At 47.5% G+C, this 20,392-nt stretch overlaps 1 protein-coding gene across 4 annotated transcripts in view; it reads left to right on the top strand.

Annotated features, from left to right (window-relative positions):
• The window catches only part of Ppp1r16b (protein phosphatase 1 regulatory subunit 16B), a 101,799-nt gene extending 82,878 nt beyond the window's left edge, over positions 1–18,921 (top strand). For 3 of the 4 annotated variants that reach the window (XM_005329839.5, XM_040276169.2, XM_078051778.1), the window contains exons 5-11: positions 1,891–1,994; positions 3,845–3,969; positions 5,265–5,390; positions 6,075–6,150; positions 6,819–6,948; positions 7,040–7,208; positions 14,247–18,921. In XM_005329839.5, the coding sequence (XP_005329896.1) occupies positions 1,891–1,994; positions 3,845–3,969; positions 5,265–5,390; positions 6,075–6,150; positions 6,819–6,948; positions 7,040–7,208; positions 14,247–14,756 (1,240 nt within the window). In that variant the 3' untranslated portion in view covers positions 14,757–18,921. The remainder of the gene's footprint in view (positions 1–1,890; positions 1,995–3,844; positions 3,970–5,264; positions 5,391–6,074; positions 6,151–6,818; positions 6,949–7,039; positions 7,209–14,246) is intronic. The other variant, XM_021729497.3, reaches the window with a different exon arrangement.
• Positions 18,922–20,392: the final 1,471 nt, after the last annotated feature.

Here is a 20,392-nt window from a genome sequence, read left to right on the forward strand (position 1 = left end):
TTGTGTGGTTCTCTCCTTCCTTCTGTTAATGTGGTGTTTTACATTGATTGACTTTTGCATGTTGAATCATCCTTGTGCCCCCGGAATAAATGCCACTTGTTCGTGGTGGGATCTTTTGATATGCATCCTTTGAATATTTTGCCAAATTTGGTTTGCTAGTATTTTGTTGAGGATTTGCATCATCATTTATTAGGGAAATTAGTCTATAATTTTCTTATACTGCTTTTGCCCAGCTTTAGGATCAGGATATCATCCTATTTTTATTATCTCCTTTTCTCTTTCTCCATAAATCTACCTTTGTCTCCTTTTCTTAAAGCATTGTTGCTATTTTGTTTGTCTTGCTATTTATTAAAATATATATGCAAACACACACACACACACACACACACACACACACACTCATACTCCTTGGTCTTACCTTCAAAGCCTGCCCACATGCTTTTCTTTAAGGCAGAAATTGTTTTGTGTTTTTTTGTATAGGAGGCACCATGCAGCAGTGTCTTTCCCAGGAGTAAGACCATTTATTTCTATACCACTGTGAAGATCTTTTTCCCCCTGAAATTCTTCCTAGACTTCTCAGATTCTATAATCATACAGAGAAAGCACCTTCAATTTTAAATGTATTCATTTGAATCTAGCTGGTGAGCTTCTAAACTGGGCTAGATCCCGTGCTAGGCATTGGGCACATAGAGGATGCAAAAGTCCTGTTGAGTCAGGCAGAATATCAGGGCAGGGACAAAGCAAGACCAATGGGAGTAAGTGTAAGTGGCCTCCCTGTGGCCAAAGAGAGCATCTGAGTGCGGGGAGCCAGGACGAGTAGCTGAGGGTGGGGAACATTTTGCACAAATCTTGGAAAGCAGCAGGAGCCCATCCAGTGGCTCTCAGAGGTAGAGTGGACGGTGACAGTACTGCTTCCCCAGCTCAGAGAGGTGGATTAGCTTGCTCAAGGGCACCCAAGAGCTCAGGGAGGTCACAGCAGAGGGCTGAGTATGGCTAAGTCTGCCAGGAGCATCAGGTAGCCACATTCTGGATCTGCAATGATGCCCAGAAGACAAAGGGATGGTACTGGTCCTGTTCAGTGGGTCCTCAATGCTGATCTGTATCAGAATCACCTGAGGCCTGGATTTAAAATACATATTCCCAGGCCTCACCTCCAGAGATTGTTTCAGAAGAGCTGGAGCGAAGCCCAAGGAACTGCCTCTTATTTCAATGGTCCCCAGGTAATTTTGCTGTATGGTGCCCCCACACAGCCGGGCTTGGACACTGCTGGCCCAAAAGGTAAATTCTTCCAGGGAGTCCCAAAGCTTCATTCTGCCCCTGTCCTGGCCAGCATTTTGGGTGGGGACTTAGAGGAGTGTCTACATATCAACAAAGACTGACATAGAACAAGAAGTGAAAAGAGCTAACACAAGAGAGATCAGAGTTTGAGTCTTGGCCCTACCTCATCCAAGCTATTTGACATTGGATGTGACAGAGTTTTTTGAGTCTTTTTCCCTCCTGAGATGAGGTACCACCCCATGGGGACTATTATGAGGATTAAATAGGGTGACATGTATTAAGGGCTTAGAGCAGGCTTAGTTCCAAGCAGGTACCTGGTGATTGGTCCCATTGCTGTTTATATTTTTAGTATTGTCACCAGGGAGAATTTTAATATCTGTCCCTAGGTGCCCACCTGCTGCTTCAACAGAACAGGAAGCAGAGAGAGGTCTTCTAGGACTTTGGTCTATTCTACCTGGGGCCCTGGGATGCCAAAACCATGAGCATCACTTTGCTGGGTGCCCATGGTGGAGTCATGGATGCTGGGGATGTGGCTGAGAGGACAGAGGCAGAGGCTTCAGGACCAACCCTAGCCACACCCACCGGGCCCTCACCCTGACCCTTTCTCTGCAGTGGGGCTGACTTGCTTGCTGTCAACTCTGATGGGAACATGCCATATGACCTCTGCGAGGACGAGCCCACCCTGGATGTCATTGAGACCTGCATGGCGTACCAGGGTAAGGGAGGATGGCATGCTATGAATTGGGTACAGTATTGCAAGGAGTGTCGCTTAGATTAATGCAAGTGAGCGTGTTAGCTGTATGCCTGCCTCTTTATGCTCAGGCTGCAGTAAATGTGATAGTTGCTCATTATTATTGTTATCTGTGTGATTAACAAGATAAGGACGTGAAAGGACCTTGAAAAGCGTGCTATGCTGAAGGGAGATATTGTTCTCATCCCTGTCACCCACACCCGCGCGCGGGCAGCCTCAGCTGGCCTTGTCTCCTCTTCGTCAGCTGTGACAATTCAGTAAACAGTCACCATAAAGATATATTTCCATTTGGGAAAATAATAAAAAGTTAAGAACATTTTGCGGGTGCCGCTCTGTGCCAGGCACCAAGCTGGCTGCCAGGGGCCTGGATAAACAAGATGTGGGCTGTTCTCGGCTCACGAACGAGGCTCAGAGAGGAAACAGTGCAGCAATGGGAGAGGCCACCATGCTTGCCTCTGAAGCGCCTCCCTGTAGACAGGCCTCCAGTCCAGACCTCAGCCGCAGCCCAAGGTCCTGTCTGGCCCTGGCCTTGTGTGTCTCCTCAGATCGCTGCAGTTACCACCCACTAGGTCTCTTTGTTCCCTGACACCTAAGCACTTCCATCACCTTCTGCAGAGGTTCTTAATGATATTTGTGCCAGTCTGGTGACTCTATAGACTCCTTCTCAGAATAGTGTCACTCAACGTAGCTAAGAGATCATAGAATTGTCAAGGAAGTCAAATTATACTTACACGTAGCTACTGAAATATTTTTAAATACATTAGGTAGAAACTTCATTAATTCATTAAACAATAATATATCAATAAGGGAACCCCTACTTTCTGTTCATGATAAACTCACAGGCTCTGACTGCTAATACTATCATGGGGTTTGCTTTTATTCTAATGTAGGAAATTCTAAATTTAATTTAACCAAAATAAGCATGTATTTTATTTCATCTCTTCAAGTTTAGAGACCTCTTGAATTTTATTCAAGGGTGCTTGTTCGAATAATCAAATAATCTTTTTATAGAGCATGTCATCTTCTCCTTAAGTACCATTAGTAGCTGCCAGTAACAGCTATACTTTTTAGCCTGCAGTCTAGGCTATCGAGTGTCTTTCTGGGCCCTTCTGCCTCTATTTACTCAACTCTTCAAGTAATAGATTCATTAATTCAGTCATTTCTGCAACCAAAATATATTGAGTCCTGTGTACCTGGTGCTGCAAACACAACTGTGGGCCAGACCAAGGAAAGTAGCAGTGGGGAAGTGATCCAGGCTGGGACCTAAAGAAAGAGACAGAGCTGAGTGCAGTGGCTCCTGCCTGTGATCCCAGCAAACTGGGAGGCTGAGGCAGGAGGATTACAAGTTTGAGGCCAGCTTCAGCAACTTAGTGAGACCTGCCTCAAAATAAAAAGGACTAGAGGTAGCTCAGTGGTAAAAATACCCCTGAGTTCAATCTCTAGTACCAGAGAGACAGAGAGAGTGAGGTGAGGGAGAGAGAGACAGGAGGGAGAGAGAGAGAGAGAGAGAGAGCCAGGCAGTTAAGCAGGTGGAGGCGGGTAGGTGGGTGGTTGGGACTTTTAGACAGGGGAACAGCAAAGTGACCAGTATTGATACTGTGCCTACTGAGTGCCAGGCGAAAATGGCTCTTTCTCTGTGGGTCAGCTTGTGGTGTTCATTTCATCGGGCCTGGGGGACAATGGTTTGTGGGCTTGTCTACGTGCCCCTTGACTGGAAGACCCTGGGGTCGGGAACCACACCTCCCCACCTGCCCTCCCTCCCCTTTGTGGCCCCGGCATGAGGATGCTGATTTGGTCCTCTTTTGCACTCTGCAGGAATCACCCAGGAGAAAATCAACGAGATGCGGGCGGCCCCTGAGCAGCAGATGATCTCGGACATCCATTGTATGATCGCAGCTGGCCAGGACCTTGACTGGATAGATGCCCAGGGTGCCACATTGGTGAGAAGATGGGCCAGGCCGGTTGGGCTGGGGAAAGGTAACAGAACCAAGACCTCATAGACTTGGAGTGGACCAGGCCCTGGTGGATCCGGGCTGAGAGTCAGGAGCCCTGGATGCTAGGCTTGGATCTTCTGTGCACACGTTCTGTCTCCAAGATCCTTCTTCACTGCAGGCTCCTGGTACCCCTCTTGAGCAGTCCCCTCCTCCAGTGGTGTCCCTCTCTCAAGGACTGATGCCGCGATTCACCCACTCACCTGTGCCATCTTGCTTTGCACTGTCCATTCCCCTGCCTTAGTGTCTCCTCTCCTCCCCCACTGCCTTCCCTCATCAGCTCTCCCTGATTCTGCAGCAACAGCCTCTCCTCTGGGCTCCCTGTCTTCAGAAGCTAGACTCCCCCAATCATCCATCCATCATTCCATCCACCCTCAGTCACCACAGTTATGAGCACCTCTCCTATCACTTCACAGTTAGGAGCACCTCTTCTATCACATGCTTTCTAGACAAAACAATGGAACCTTCTTCCCTCTCTCATTTGCCTAACTTTCATTTGCTTAACTCCACTTCTTGCAGCCAAGTGTCAATGATTTAGGGAAACATCCCTGTCTTCTGCTCCAAGACCCTCAAGCATCCTGGAGCTCACTACTATGGAGAGAGAGTCGGCTTCTGCAGCCGCTAAACTGAAAACAAGGGCATGGACTTGGAATCCCACCCCCACAAAGGCTGAGCACTGCACCAAGCTTAGGCTCTGTGCAGGTCGTGGGCATCCAGGGGTCTCAAGTTCAGCAGGTAGAGCTCCATAGTACCAAGCTCCCTTCATGGCCCCTCAGGGATGACCTGGTAGGCCAGGAGAGATAACTAGGCATCTCCTACAGGGTTCAGAGCTCTGACCCCTACTTCACACTCATTTCTATCAACTGGGTCCCTGCTTGGATCATCTTCTCAGCCTAAAACTTAAGAATAGGGTCACATAGACTCAGCAGATCTTAGCAACAATCGGTCTCATATTAACAGTGTCACTATCCCACTCATGCCTTATATTCCCAGCCAAGCACCAAGCTCCAGGTCTCAGCACTCTGTATGGGAACCACAGAGGAGTAGAACTCTCTTTGCCTTCTCTTCTAGATCTGTATTCCAGATTTAATAACCCTCTGCAATATAGCTGATATTCCCACCTCATTCTATTCCATTCTGCTGTCCTCGAAGATGCTCTGGGGATGTTGGTGGGGGTGAGGTATATGTGCCTGCAAATGTGGGGCCATCCCCCAGGGAAGGCTCCCTTTTTCCCTCTCTTCCAGCTGCACATAGCTGGAGCCCATGGATACCTGCGGGCAGCTGAGCTCCTCCTGGACCATGGAGTCCGTGTGGATGTGAAGGACTGGGATGGCTGGGAGCCCCTGCATGCAGCAGCCTTCTGGGGACAGGTAGTTCACACTGACAGGGATGTGGGGGAGGCCAGCACAAGGACATCCTACTGTCAACAAGTCCTTGAGCTGGCAGTTGGTTCAGAAAACCCACTTAAGGTGTTGACTACAGCAGGTACGTGGGATGAAGACTCAGGGAGTTGTAAAGACGTTTGGTCAGTGGTGTCTTAATGAAATGATAATCAACTTTTCCCAATTAGAAAATTCCCATCGTTTCTGCATTGAGTATTTTCTCCATTTGTTTCCCAGATAAGATTGCAGCATACACAGTCCCTCCTCTGATACCTGACAGCTTTTGAGTCACAGCCAGCTCCTCCTCTGTCTCTCCATTGGTGTGACCAAGGCACGAGGAGGGCCTTCCATGCCCATTGCATCTTCCCGGGTACCCCCATGGCTCCAGGTTTAGGATCTTCCTGGGAATCAACTTAGATCCACCATACTTTGCATACCTGCAATCCCAGCTACTCAGGAGGCTAAGGCAAGAGGATCATGAGTTCAAGGCCAGCCTGGGAAACATAGCAAGGCCCTGTCTCAAACACACAAACAAAAAATTCCCACGAAGCCCTGGTTTGATCTCCAGCATCATCAAATTAAAAAAATACAACTAAGAGGCTTGGGCACCCTCTGCCTCCTAGGCTTTGTGATGCCTGGTCAAGGGAACAAGGGCTTCTTCTCGTGTTTCAGATGCAGATGGCAGAGCTACTGGTGTCCCACGGAGCTAGTCTCAGTGCAAGGACTTCCATGGATGAGATGCCAATAGGTAAGTCCAGATAGTACCTGGTAGGCACAGAGGTACCGCGTTTCAATGGGTGAAAGGATAAATGGATGAATATATGGCTGAATGGTGTGGGATGGGTGTGGATTTAGGTAGATGGATGATGACTGCATTAATAATGATAGATTAATGAACAGATGAATGAATAGATGGATGGATGGATGGATGATGTTGATGGGTAGATGTGTTAATATGTAGCTGAATGGCTGGCTGGCTGGCTGGATAAATGGGTGGGCAGAGGATGAACCTAAGGTCAACAGGTAGATGGATAGGTGGATAAAGGGTTAGGTAAACTGGATTGTGTATGTTTCTCAGTTTCTTTGCATAACTTTTTGCTTGAGCCACAAGGATGAGGTTATGCTATTTCTCTCAAGAGACTCTCCCGGAAACTATCAAAGAGGAGTAGGAGTCCCTCTGTCCCAGCTGGGAGCCTTGGGAGCTGTGACTGTGCATGACACTGGGGGTTCCCATGCTTGCCCTCTTCTAAGGTGTAGCCCAGGAAATACGCCTGGCCTTGTTTTCTCCCTCCCTGCGTGCCCCCAAAGGCTTTGCAGCTTTCAGTGGGCTCGGGTGGTGGCTCCTCTTGTCAGGGGTACCCTCTCGGGCCACAGGTCCCTGCTCTGCCCCCGACAACTGCTTTCTCTGGCCCCTAGACCTGTGTGAGGAGGAGGAGTTCAAGGTCCTGCTGCTGGAGCTCAAGCACAAGCATGACGTGATCATGAAGTCACAGCTGAGGCACAAGTCGTCCCTGAGCCGGAGGACATCCAGCGCGGGCAGCCGTGGGTGAGTCAGGAGCAGGGCAGCTAGGGTCCCCCGGCATGCCCTTGCCTGTGGTGCCTGGGCACAGCCTCCAGCCCCCGCTCTGTCCCCTCAGGAAGGTGGTGCGTCGAGCCAGCCTTTCGGACAGGACCAACCTATACAGAAAGGAGTACGAGGGCGAGGCCATACTGTGGCAGCAGCGGAGCGCAGCCGAGGATCAGCGCACCTCCGCCTACAACGGGGACATCCGGGAGACCAGGACAGACCAAGAGAATAAGGACCCAGTGAGTGACCTCCCACCCCGCCCAGTGTCAGCCATTGCCTTGGGAGAATAGGGCCAGGCCTGGTTTTTCCCTTTATATGAGAACCTTCAGAGGGAAATAGCTGGCTCTTAAGCAGCTGGATCCCGTCCAGTTGTGGTGGCTTCTGTAGTTAATGTGGTGACCTTCAGGTGTGTTAGTCAGAGCTGGGAGCTTGGGATGCAGGAGGGAGCTAGTGACTGCCATGTGCCTCCTTACTCTCCAGCAGATCTGGTTTGGAACTCTCCAGAAGACAGGTTCAGTAGGTTGGTCATCCCAGGAGCTAAGGGACCTCTAAGAAGCCTGTTCCAGAAGCTGCTAGTGGGCCTGGGCTTTGAAGTGCTTTCCTGTAATGGTGCATATTAATTTCCTGTGGCTACTGTAACAAATTATGGTGGCTCGGGTGTTCCTTGACTTTTGTTAGCATGACTTCAATCTCCACCCCTGTCTTCACAGGCCTTCTTCCTGTGTGTCTGAGTCTCTTTTTTCTTCTTCTAAGGACATTGTTGGATTAGGGCTCACCTCAGTCCAGTATGACTATGTCTTAATTTAGCTAATTAAGACCCTATTCCAAATAATCACATCCAGAGGTCCTGGTTTCTGATCGACCCAGTACCAACAGGGTCAGGTCCATGCGTGGCAGCTGTCTTACTAATTGGAAAGGACAAGTTTAGGGCTAGAGCAGAATTGCTGAGCAGAAGGGAGGAGCTAGCTGTACTTTCAGGGATCATTCTTTCTGGCAGTGAACAGATGAAACACTCCTGGCGGATATTGCTTAGGGCGAGATGCAAAGTGATAAGCTGCCTGGAATGCCCATGGAGGTCACGCTCAGGCTGTCTCATTAGCATGAGTGAAGGCACCTGCCAAGGGAATGCTGGGCACGGAAAGGGTACAAGGGCAAGCCCTGTTCTGCCCAGCCCTAAGCTTAAGAGGAGGGAAGGAAAGAATTGTAGATCAAAAAATCACATTCACATGTTTCCCAGCTATGCTTTATTTTTTCTTTGTGATTGAAGTGTATCTTATGTATGGTATAATATTCAAATCTTAAGTGAGTTTTCCAATTTTTTTTCAGTTGTTGATGGACCTTTATTTTATTTACTTATTTATATGTGGTGCTCGCACATGTCAGGCAAGCACTCTGCCACAACCCCAGCCCTTTCCAATTTTTTTTTTTTTAATAAATGTGTGTGCTTAGATGAGTCTCTAGAACATTATCACCCTTGAAGGATCCTGTGGTCCCTCTCCCCATCAATCCCTTCCCCTACCCCCTATTTAATTTTGAGTGCTTCGATTGGTTTTGCATATGTATATGTACGAATGGATCTGTGCGGTATGTTGTCTTTTGTGTTTGGCTGCTTTATGTCTGCATCCATGTGTGGCATATAGTACCAGATCATTCTTCTTTACTCTGTGGAATACAGTCAGCCTTCCATATTTGTGGGTTCTGCATCTGCGGATGCAACTGACCTTGGATTGAAAATATTTTTTGAAAGACTATGCCCATACTGAACATGTACAGATGCTTTTTGTATCATTATTCCCTAAACAATGTAGCATGACAGCTATTTACATAGCATATGTATTGCATTAGGTATTGTAAGTAATCTAAGAAGATATAAAGTATACAAGAGGATATATGAAAGTTATATGCAAATGTGACATCATTTTATATGAGGAATTTGACCATATGAAGATTTTGGGATCCACAGGGGGTTCTGGAACTAGGAACCACACTTAGGACTGATTCTGTTGTTGTTGTTGTTGTTGATCTCTGGGCTTCCTCATTAAGACTATAACCTGTTTGATTTTATATAAGGCAAATACATGGGTTCATTTGCCTCTGAGGATGGATTTTTCAGGCCTGGGGAAAAGAGGAGGTGCAGAGAAAGTATGGCCAGAGCAGGACCACGTCACCTGGCAACCCACCTCCAGGCAGCTCTCAGCATCCAGGGCCCCATGCAAACTCCAGCCCCGATCCTGGAGGAAACAAGATCACAGGACACAGCGACAGAGTTCAAAGCTTCTTCCTTTTCCATCCCTATTCCTTTCAAGGCTTCAGGTGTTAGCATATGGTAGTCTCTAAGGTGAGAATTCTCAAAGTGTGGTCCCTGGACCAGCAGCATCAGCATCACCTGGGAACTTGTGAGAAGAGCAGATGTCCAGCCCCACCCCAGCCATACTGAATCAGCAGCCTTGGCCTGGGGTCCAGCTGTGCTTAACCAGCCTTCAGGTGTAGATTCTAATGACACAAGGATTTGAGAGCCCCTTATCTGAGGGAGTATTTGTTCAGCTTGCCCCCAACATTAGATTCCCACCATGGCTCTGGCCTGTGAGCCCCCCACCCCAGGCCAAGTTTGCTTCACTCGTTTTTTTTTTTTTTTTGGTACTGGGGATATGGGGCACTTGGCCACTGAGCCATATCCCCAGCCCTATTTAGAGACAGGGTCTCACTTAGCACCTTGCTTTTGCTGAGGCTGACTTTGAACTCACAATCAAAGTCCGCCTCCTGAGCCTCTGGGAATTCAGGCGGGTGCCACTGCACCTGGCTTTGCTTCACTCTTTGGCAGAGCTAACTCCCTAGTCCTGGTCACAACCACGGTAGGCTCTTCAACCTGTGGTTTAACTGTGCAACAAAAATCACCTCAGGAGGCCTGAGGTTGTGGCTCAGTGGTAGAGCTCTTGCCTAGCATGTGTGAGGCACTGGGTCCAATTCTCAGCACTGCATATAAAAAATGAATAAAATAGAGATCCAACAACAAATATGTGTGTGTGTGTGTGTGTGTGTGTGTGTTACCTAAACAGATTTTTTTCTTTCTTTCTTAGAAAACAAAAACTCTTAATGTTGAGGCATCGCCCAGACTTATGAAATCAGAATCTCCTTGGTGGGGACCCAGGCATTGTATTTATGAATTTCTTTTTTTTATTAATATATTTTTTGAGGAATTTTAAGTTTGCAGGAAATTAGTGGAAAGTATAGAGAGTTCTTATGTACCACTTCTTCATGCTCCTGAGATTCCCCTTTTATTAACATCTTGCACTAATGTAGCACATATATATCACTGATGAGCCGATGTTGGGACACTAATTATTAGCTAACACCTCCAGTTCACAGGAGGTGCACTATGGGTTGTACATTCTGTGAGTTTTGACAAATGCAGAGTGTCGCACATACATCTATCATATACCATGTAGGGTGCTTTCAGTGTTCCCCCGAACCCATGGTGCTCCACCAAACCCTGGCAACCTCTGATCTTGTACTGTCTGTATAGTTTTGCCTTTCCTGGAATATCATATGGTTGGAATCATGTAATATGTAGTCTTTTCAGATTGTCATTATATACATCTGTCACTTTGTATCCATGGGGACTTGGTTCCAGAGGAACCTCCACTGATACCCAAAGCAGTGGATGTTCAAATCCTTTATACCAAATGCATATAACCAGGCAGTCTTCCCATTACTTATGGAAGATGATTTATAATACCTAATACAATGTAAATGCTATGTAAATTGTTATGCTGTATTTGTCTAAAGAATAATCCTAAGAAAAAAGTCTATACATGTTTAGTATTTGTTTTGTGTTATTTTTCCATCCAAGGTTGATAGAATCTGCAGGTGCAGAACCTGCAGATAGGAAAGGCTGACTGTAAATGTCTTTTTGATTCTCCAGATGATTCCAATGAGTATCCAAATCAGTTTCTTAGGTCCTTGCTACTCAAAGCCTCAACAGCAAAATGTTACAAATGCTGTGTCAGGCCCCAAACTAGATCTATTGAATCAAAATATGTATTTTAGGGCTGGGGATGTGGCTCAAGCGGTAGCGTGCTCGCCTGGCATGCGTGCGGCCTGGGTTCGATCCTCAGCACCACATACAAACAAAGATGTTGTGTCCGCCGAAAACTAAAAAATAAAATATTAGAAAAAAAAAACAAAATATGTATTTTATAATAAGATTCCCCAGGTGACTCATTTGCACATTAACGTTTGAGAACCACTGAGTTGGACCATCTGTGTGCATGTCCCCTGCTTTCTGTGATATGGCATTGATCTGCCTGCTTGGTTCAGACGAAGCCATAAAAAAATAAATAAACATACTATGGAAAGTGTCTGTCCCAATGTTATATTTTAACCTAATTTTATGTTTCCTGGGGATCTTTCCATGCCAACATGTGGAGACTTCCTTCATTCTCTTTACCAGTTGCAGAACATTGCAATGCAGGGGCTGGTCACAATTTTTGCTTGCCCAGAGATGACGTGCAGGCCTTTATGTACTCATGAGGCAGTTTGTCTGTGAAACAAGTCCTAGAAACAGTCTTGCTGGTGCACAGCATAGATCCTTATTTTTTTATTTAATTGATTTTATTTTTTAAATACATGACAGTGGAATGCATTACAATTCTTATTACACATATAGAGCACAATTTTTCATACAAAGAATGTTCACACCAATTCATGGTTTATACATTTATTATGTTTTTGCATTACAGTTCTTACTACACATATATACCACAATTTTTCACATCTCTGTATATAAAGTAGGTTGACACCCAATTCGTGTCTTCATACATGTACTTTGGATAATGATGTCCATCACATTCCACCATCCTTCCTAATCCCCTGCCTCCTCCCTGTCCCTCCCATCCCTCTTCCCTATCCAGAATTCATCTATTCCTCTCATGCTTTCCCTCCCTACCCCACTATGAGTCAGCCTCCTTATATCAGAGAAAACATTCGGCATTTGGTTTTTTGGGATTGGCTAACTTCACTTAGCATTATCTTCTCCAATTTCTTCCATTTACCTGAAAATGCCATGATTTTATTCTCTTTTAATGCTGAGTAAAATTCCATTGTGTATAAATGCCACATTTTTTTTAATCCATTCATCCACTGAAGGGCATCTAGGTTGGCTCCACAGTTTAGCTATTGTGAATTGTGCTGCTTTAAACATTGATGTGGCTGTGTCTCTGTAGTATGCTGTTTTTAAATTATTTGGGTATAGTCTGAGGAGAGGGATAACTGGGTCAAATGGCAGTTTCATTCCCAGATTTCCAAGGAATCTCCATACTGCTTTCCATATTGCCTGCACCAATTTGCAGTCCCACCAGCAATGTATGAGTGTACCTTTTTCCCCACATCCTCACCAACACTTACTGTTTTTAGTCTTCATAATAGCTGCCATTCTGACTGGAGTGAGATGATATCTTAGAGTAGTTTTGATTTGCATTTCTCTGATTGCTAGAGATGATGAGCATTTTTTCATATATTTGTTGATTGATTGTATATCTTCTTCTGTGAAGTATCTGTTCAGGTCTTTGGCCCATTTGTTGATTGGGTTATTTGTTTTTTTGGTGTTTAGTTTTTTTGAGTTCTTTATATACCCTAGAGATTAGTGCTGTATCTGATGTGTGAGGGGTAAAAATTTGCTCCCAGAATGTAGGCTCTTGGTTCACCTCATAGATGGTTTCTTTTGCTGAGAAAAAACTTTTTAGTTTGATTCCATCCCATTTATTGATTCTTGGTTTTAATTCTTGCGCTATAGGAGTCTTATTAATGAAGTTGGGGCCTAATCTCACATGATAAAGATTAGGGCCTACTTTTTCTTCTATTAGACACAGAGTCTCTGGTTTAATTCTTGGGTCCTTGATCTGTTTTGAATTAAGTTTTATGCATGGTGAGAGATAGGGGTTTAATTTCATTTTGTTGCATATGGATTTCTAGTTTTCCCAGCACCATTTGTTGAAGATGCTATCTTTTCTCCAGTGCATGTTTTTGGCACCTTTGTCTAATATAAGATAATTGTGATTTTATGGGTTAGTCTCTGTGTCCTCTATTCTGTACCATTGGTCTACCAGTCTGTTTTGGTGCCAATACCTTGCTGTCTTTATTATTATTACTCTGTAGTAGAGTTTAAGGTCTGGTATAGTGATGCCACCTGCTTCACTCTTCCTGCTAAGGATTGCTTTAGCTATTCTGGGTCTCTTATTTTTCCAGATGAATTTCATGACTGCTTTTTCTATTTCTATGAGCAATGCCATTGGGATTTTGATCAGAATTGCATTAAAATAGATCCTTATTTTAAAAAATATTTTTTGAGCATGTGTGAGACCCTGGGTTCAACTCTTAGTACTGAAAAACAAAGCAAAAAAAAAAAAAAAAAAAAGGTGCTTAGGTCTTTTAAAATTGACTTCTAAAGAGCTGTTGATATACTTGGAAAATTAGCCCCTTGACACATGTTTCCAGTTTTTCCTGTGTCTGTTCACTCTGTGGAGTGTGCTTTCCATCCTTGCCACTGTCACTTATATCTCCTTGTTGGTGTCTGGTTTCTGGGCAGTGGCTGCTTTTAAAGCTCTTGTTATGCAAGGACCATCCAGCACCCCTGGACAGGAATCTCCATCATGTGCAGTGGGGCTTTGCTGAGAATAGCGAGGAAGGATTACAAGTGATGGGCAAATCCAACTGAAATTGACTCATGCAACCAGCGGAATTTGTTGGCTCATGTAACTGGGAAAGTCTGAGCTTAACTAGACCTAAGAGCTCAAAGCACAACATGAGGATGTGGTATCTTTCTTTCTCTCTCTTTTCCTTTATCCTAATGGTGGCTTCTCCCACAAGCAGAGAAAGCACTTTTAATGTGGCGTCTCCACAGCCCCCTTTTACACCATTCTTGCCTCCTGCAGTTCCTATGGAAACTTCTTCTTCCAAGTTGTTCTAGCAAAAGTCCTGGGGTAGAGTTTCACTGAATCACCTTCAGTCAAGGGCTCTTTCCTGGACCCATCCCTGTAGAAAAATATGTGCACTAGCCAGGCCTGGGGTCATGGTCCAGCCCCTGGAGTGAGGATGGGGTTGTTCAGCTCTTCCAGAACACGTGGATGTGTGGTGCCCTAGAGGAACACAGAAGCCCGATGACCCAGGTAGAGAAAACAGATGGAGAACACATCAGAATATCTGTGCCCTCGGCAGAGGTGCAGTGGGTTGTGGGTGCAGCCCCTCCAGCCAGTCGGTAATGCTGTTCTTCTCACCCTCAGAACCCCAGGCTGGAGAAGCCCGTGCTGCTCTCAGAATTTTCTACCAAGATCTCCCGGGGTGAACTGGATGGGCCTGTTGAGAATGGCCTCCGGGGCCCAGTCAGTGCCTACCAGTATGCACTGTCCAACGGGGATGTCTGGAAGGTGCACGAGGTGCCTGACTACAGCATGGCCTACAGCAGCCCCAGCGTGGCCGAGGCCACCCCGCCCTGGAGCGGCTACAAGGAGCAGAGCCCCCAGACGCTTCTGGAGCTAAAGCGCCAGCGGGCTGCAGCCAAGCTGCTCAGCCACCCCTTCCTGAGCACCCATCTGGGCAGCAGCATGGCCAGGACCGGGGAGAGCAGCAACGAAGGCAAGGCCCCCTTGATCGGAGGCAGAACTTCACCCTACAGCAGCAACGGGACCTCCGTGTATTACACGGTCACCAGTGGAGATCCCCCGCTCTTAAAGTTCAAGGCCCCCATGGAGGAGATGGAAGAGAAGGTCCACGGCTGCTGCCGTATCTCCTAGTCTTGGTGTGCTGGAGGAGAGAGATGCCTGGGGAGGGTCCCTGGAATCCAGGCCAGCCCAACTGCCCTGACTGGGGAGGCATCACAGGGCAGCCGGGGAGAGGTGGGCTCTGCCTTCCATAGGAATGCGGACCCCACCCCTCGGCAGCTGTCACAGCGTCCCCACTCCCCACAGTTCTGCTTCTTGCTGCATTGTCTGCCATCTGAAACACAGTGGCCCCGACTCACTCTGCTGCCAGCCTGGGGGAGGGCGGGCTTGGGACCTTAGTTCTGTTCTTGATAAAGGCTTCTGAGGATCAGCACTCCCATGTCTCTTCGCGCGCACACACACACACACACACACACACACACACACTCGTGAACTGTCAGTCCACATGTTCAGGAATGACACCTGGGCTCATGGAGAGCCGGTGGGGCTGAGAATTTGTGGGCCATTCCCAAAAGGACTGAAGTGAAGACGGTATTGGCACCACAGCCAGGTGGCTTAAATGGGAGGAACCTGCGAAGCTGAGACCCACAGTCCTGCTCAGAGTTGTACCAGGGTCCTGGGCTACCATCCACACCTGGCAGGGACAGGAAGTCCTCTCTATGTGCAGGGGAAGCCAGGGTGAGATGTGATGGGCACATCCTTGCTGAGAGCTGCCCTCCTGTCCATAGCAGGACACAGGAGCTGTGTGACCACCTAGGGGCTACGTGGAAAACCAAGCCATTCTACTCTGATTTTGCTCTAGGTGGAGGTATAAAGGGGTGGGATGGAGAGGGATGCAGCAAAGTCAGTGTTTCCAGACTACATTTGATGAAAACATCCTTTTAGGCTCTAAAACTCCAGGTTGGAGATAACTGAATTCACTTTCTCCCACGATGGTGTCAAGATCAGGTTTACCCGTTGGTGTTGGAAAAATGAAGCTAAGCCAGGGGCTTTGGTGAAGAGGCCCTTTTCCAGGGAGAGGGATGACTTAATTTCTGAGAACATTTCTGGTGAGCAGTGACAGAGCCTTGCTAGGCCCCCAGCCCATCTCTGTGATTGATTCGGGTTGTTTTGGTCCCGTGCATCTCAGCTAGCCCTGCTCAGACTCAGCCACCAGGGTGAGCAGTTGGGAAGCCTGTGCCCCACGTCTTCTGCCTTACATATCAGTCAAGTGTGCAGAGTGAATGCTCAGGCCCCAGGCCCCGCTTTGCCTTTTCTGGAATGTTCAGTGAGAGGAGTTTGTCAGTTAGCTCTTGTGAGTTCCTGCCTGGCCCCAGGGCTCCCAGCCTGCTCCCACTGGGGTAGTGGTACCCCAAGGCTGCAAATCCAAAGTGCCCATGGCCAACATCCTGTACTGCTTTCAGGAGAGGAGTGGGCTTCTCCCTGGCCCTACAATGTCATAGCCCTGGTCTTCCTGATGCCATCTCACCATTGCATTATCTCATGAGCCCCTTTGAAACTCTCGCCCTTGAGTCAGGCGCCATCCACAGGCTCAGCCAAATCCTACTGGTGTAACTGACAAGCTGCAGGTTTGTTTCCTGCTCTGTGCGCCTTTATTTATCCTAAAACTACCTCCTTAGAGCTCTGAAGGAGCCTTCTAGGTCCAGATTCTGATGTGGGGAACAGATCAGGGATCCCTCTAACCTTCTTTCTGAGCCTGTGAGAATTCTCCCTGGGGTCAGGGGACTGGGGCTGGAGGAGCCCCCGCCTTGTGCCACAACCTAGTAATGGGGTCTGCTCTATGTCAGTCTCTGTCCTGTCTGTGGCCCCCATGGCTCCTATATCCCAGAGAGGAAGCAGGAACTCAAGGGGTCTGGTTGATGCTTTGCCAAGAGCACAGCAGCTGGGCCAGAGAGTGGCCCTGGTGGCTGTAGGAGCAGATCTCCCAGTACCTGGTCACCCCACCCCAACTCCAGGACAGAGGAGTCTAGGGCACAGGTGCAGCATTGGAGACTGAAGTCAGGTGTGCATGACACCTCTCGCATCTCTGGGGTCTGGGAGTACAATCTCCATCAACTCAGCATATGGCAAAAGCAGGAGAATATCCAAAAAAACATACTTCTGGCTTTAAAATAGTATGCAGCTCCACTGAGATGCCTCTGTGGCTAACTTGGCCTACAAGGTGGGGCATGCCTGGGCAGCCCCCCTCCCCAGGAAACAACTATGCAGGTGTTCTGATCTTCCTGAGCAGGGGCCAGAGGCTGAAGGCATCTACTGCCCATATTGAGCCCTCCCGGCCATTCCCTCCTTCCTTCCCTCCTTCTTCTGGGTCATTCCTCTCCACCCAGAAGGCTGGGAATCCCAGCTGATTCCCCCACAGGAGCTGACCTTAGAGATGACTCCAGGGCTTTAGCTCTGATTTTCCATCAGGGATAAATGTTCCCTATTAGGACTTTGAGTCCCTGGAGAGCTCTTCCTGGTGGTGGTGGTGGTGGTGGGTCTCCTGAATGTTGAGGGATGAGTTAGAGAACAACCTCCAGTGAGTGAACCAGGGTCATCAGTTTGTTCATTCATTAACTTCATGAGTAGCTGAAACATACAGGCACTATGTCAGGTTCTGCAGAAGGAGGAGGAACAAAGATGGAGTGAGGAGAACACTTCCTGGTTTTCATTTCTTCAGGACCACAGACATCAGCAGCCCTACCTGGTTCACCTGAGCAGAGGGACTGCATCCTGGCCCAGGGGCCCCATGCCATTCAGCTTCTGGAATCCTTAAGTGTGTGAATCCTTTTAACTGAGAAATACCTTCGTGGCCAACCCTGGATAACATTTGCCACTGAGTGAAGATGCTGGATCTAGGGTCCCAGGCAGACACCATCCCAAGTTCATCAGGAACTTTCAGAGTCAGCTGCCTCCGGGCCAGCATCCCTAGGGGGGATTGTATAATAGCAGTCTGAGGTCATCGTCTAGAAGATAAGGAGTCTTCGGGTTTTGCTGCCAAATGCATCACTGGTCTTAAGTCATTGTGTCTTGCTTATCTATCATAGCCCCCCCACCCCCCAACTCCACCAGTGGGGACTGGGAGGGAAAGCAGCTCCTACTTTTAACATCAAATCTTTCCTGTGAATCAGCCTCTCTCCCTGGCAGGTGTGGATCAAAGAGCTGGGAGAAACTTGGCAAGGTCCACCTGATGCCCAGCTCCCGCTGAGTCCCAGGTCTGGTGGCAATTTCTGGCAGATTGAAGGCAGGTGCCGCCTGGCTCGCTGTGAGCTCTGGCTCTTGCTCCCACCTTATGCCCCAAACAATTGGAAATTGGTGGTTATCTCCAGATTGTGAGTTTCCTGCCAGTAGCTCAGGGAACCTGAATGAACCCTAGGCCCAGGTCTACTGAAGACTTCAGGATATAATTTTACATCAAACGTACAGCTCTGCACTGTTTGGTCAGTTTCAAAAAGCTTAGAAAAGTAGACAAAGATGTGGCCCCTGTCCCGGCCTACCACAAGTTTGCTGGCTTTGTAATAACATGTGACTCTTGGTTCTTGGTGTCAGGCACTGTTTGATTCGGAGCTGTCTCTCCCACCTGCTCTCCCAGAGCAAAGTTTCCAGAAGGGCGCTCGTTACAAGATGCCCAGAAAGACTGTATGTAACCCCTGCTATTTGGGGCCTGGGGTTAGCCTCCCCTTCCCCAGGGCACACTAGAGCAAAGGGTCACATGGTCAATGGACAACTCAGCAGGAGTGACTCCCTTTGCCAGAAGCTGTGGTCCTCTCCTCCAGAGGGAGCTCTTGTTGGTTGGAGGGCCTGCTTCCTGTGGGCATTGCAAGTGCCACTGTGCGGGGCCTGGCTCTGCACACCCAGGAAACAGTCTGCAGACCCCCAGCCCTCCGCAATAATTCACCAGACCAGAAGCCACTGATGTACAGAGAACACTTAAGAAAAATGTATTTTATGTGAAAAAAAAAAGTTAAAACTCTGTATACTGTATCAGCAGCTTTGTGTAAAAATGGCAATCAAGAGAGTCTAATATATTTAAAACTTTTTTTAAAAAAAAATATCCTCATGGATCTTTGATATTGTATTGAATAACTTCCTGGTAACTCCTTGCCATGTGGCAGCGGTGGGTCTCATGTCCAAGACTGGGCCCAGCCACATCCCCAAGGGGCGCATGCCCCTGGAGTTGCTTCCAGCTGCCAAGGCCTGTGACAGAATTCGCTGTTAAGAGTTTTTAATTAAGATTATTAAATTCCTTTTAATAACATCTGCTAGTGTGACTGTGGTTATTGCTGGGGACTGACTTGGACCAGACTGACTTGAATTTGCAAAGTCGTGCAAGAATGGAGGGTAGGTCATGGTCCCCGGAGGCCCCTGAGTTCTGGGGACTCCAACACATGGCTGATGTCTTTCTAGATTTGGAGATGGTGAAAACTGATGAATTCAAGAAAACACAGGCAATTGGAAATGAACTTGATTCTGTCATATATTGCCTTTGAAATTATGTGAGGCCCTCTAGTAGCATATGATATTGCCAATATTTTCAAAACCTTGCCTGAGGACATACTCATATGTAACACTGGGTCCCCCTCCTCTGTTCCATGCATGGAGATCACTGACTTGTCCTGTCCCTTCCCCCACCCACTCCAGTCCTTCTCACTTAGCTTACAGTGGGGAAGCACAGTCCTGTATAGTCCTTCACCTTATTACAGCAACACAGAAAGCCCTGGTTTTATTCTCTCTCCCCACCCCCACCCCCACTCCATCAGCAAGAAGAGCATAAACAAGCTATCTGTCTGCACAACCCCACACCATGGCCCTTGTCCTTGTCACATATAGAAGTTCTTGATGCCTTGAAAGAGGATGGAAAGGGTGTTCTCTTGTAGCCTTCTGGATGCTGGTTCCCAGAGCAGGGACACAGAAGGCTCCACACTTGGGCTTGAATAACTTCACAGACTGGGGATGGGGAGAGGCTGGGAAGAGAGGAAGGGGTGTTTTAGCAGCAGAACTCATTCAACTATTTTAGAAGTTGGAATCCGCTGACATGGATGAAGTGCTTTACAATTGCACACATGCCTTCTGCCCGTTTACCCAAAGAAGATGAAGTCCAAAAATCAGCTGTTGGATTTAGCACTGCGGGGCTCATGGTGACCTGACAAGAGGTTTTGGCAGAACAGTGGGGCATTAGCTTGATTAGAAAGTTCAAGAGAGAATTGAAAGGGGGAACTGGACAGTCATTATAGACCACTTATTTGAGGTTGTAGACTGTGAAAGTGAGCAGAGAAATGGGGGTGGGTAGCTCTAGAGGAATGTAGGGGCAAGAGAGGGTTGTTTCAAGATGAGCTATACTTCAGCATACTGTACTGTTAGGAATGAATCAATAAAGAAGTGAAAGTAGCAGGGTGTGGTGGCTCACATCTGTAATCAGCTTGAGAGGCTGAGGCAGGAGGATCACAAGTTCGAAGACAGCCTCAGCATCTCAGCAAGGCCCTAAGCAACTCAGTGAGACGCTGTCTCTAAATAAAATACAAAAAGGGGTGGGGACATGGCTCAGTAGTGGAGTGTCCCTGGGTTTAATCCCTGGCACAAGAAAAATACATAATAAAAAATGGAAAATGACGATTCAGGAGAGAGGGGAGAATTGCTGGAGAGATAGGGGTTAGCTTTAGAGAGACTGAAAGCCTGTGCCCTAGCAGAAAGGGTGGTGTCAGATAGGCACAGTTCACCCATGGAAACAG

The sequence above is a fragment of the Ictidomys tridecemlineatus genome, chromosome 5 (assembly GCF_052094955.1).
Source record: "Ictidomys tridecemlineatus isolate mIctTri1 chromosome 5, mIctTri1.hap1, whole genome shotgun sequence".
Lineage (NCBI taxonomy): Eukaryota > Metazoa > Chordata > Mammalia > Rodentia > Sciuridae > Ictidomys > Ictidomys tridecemlineatus.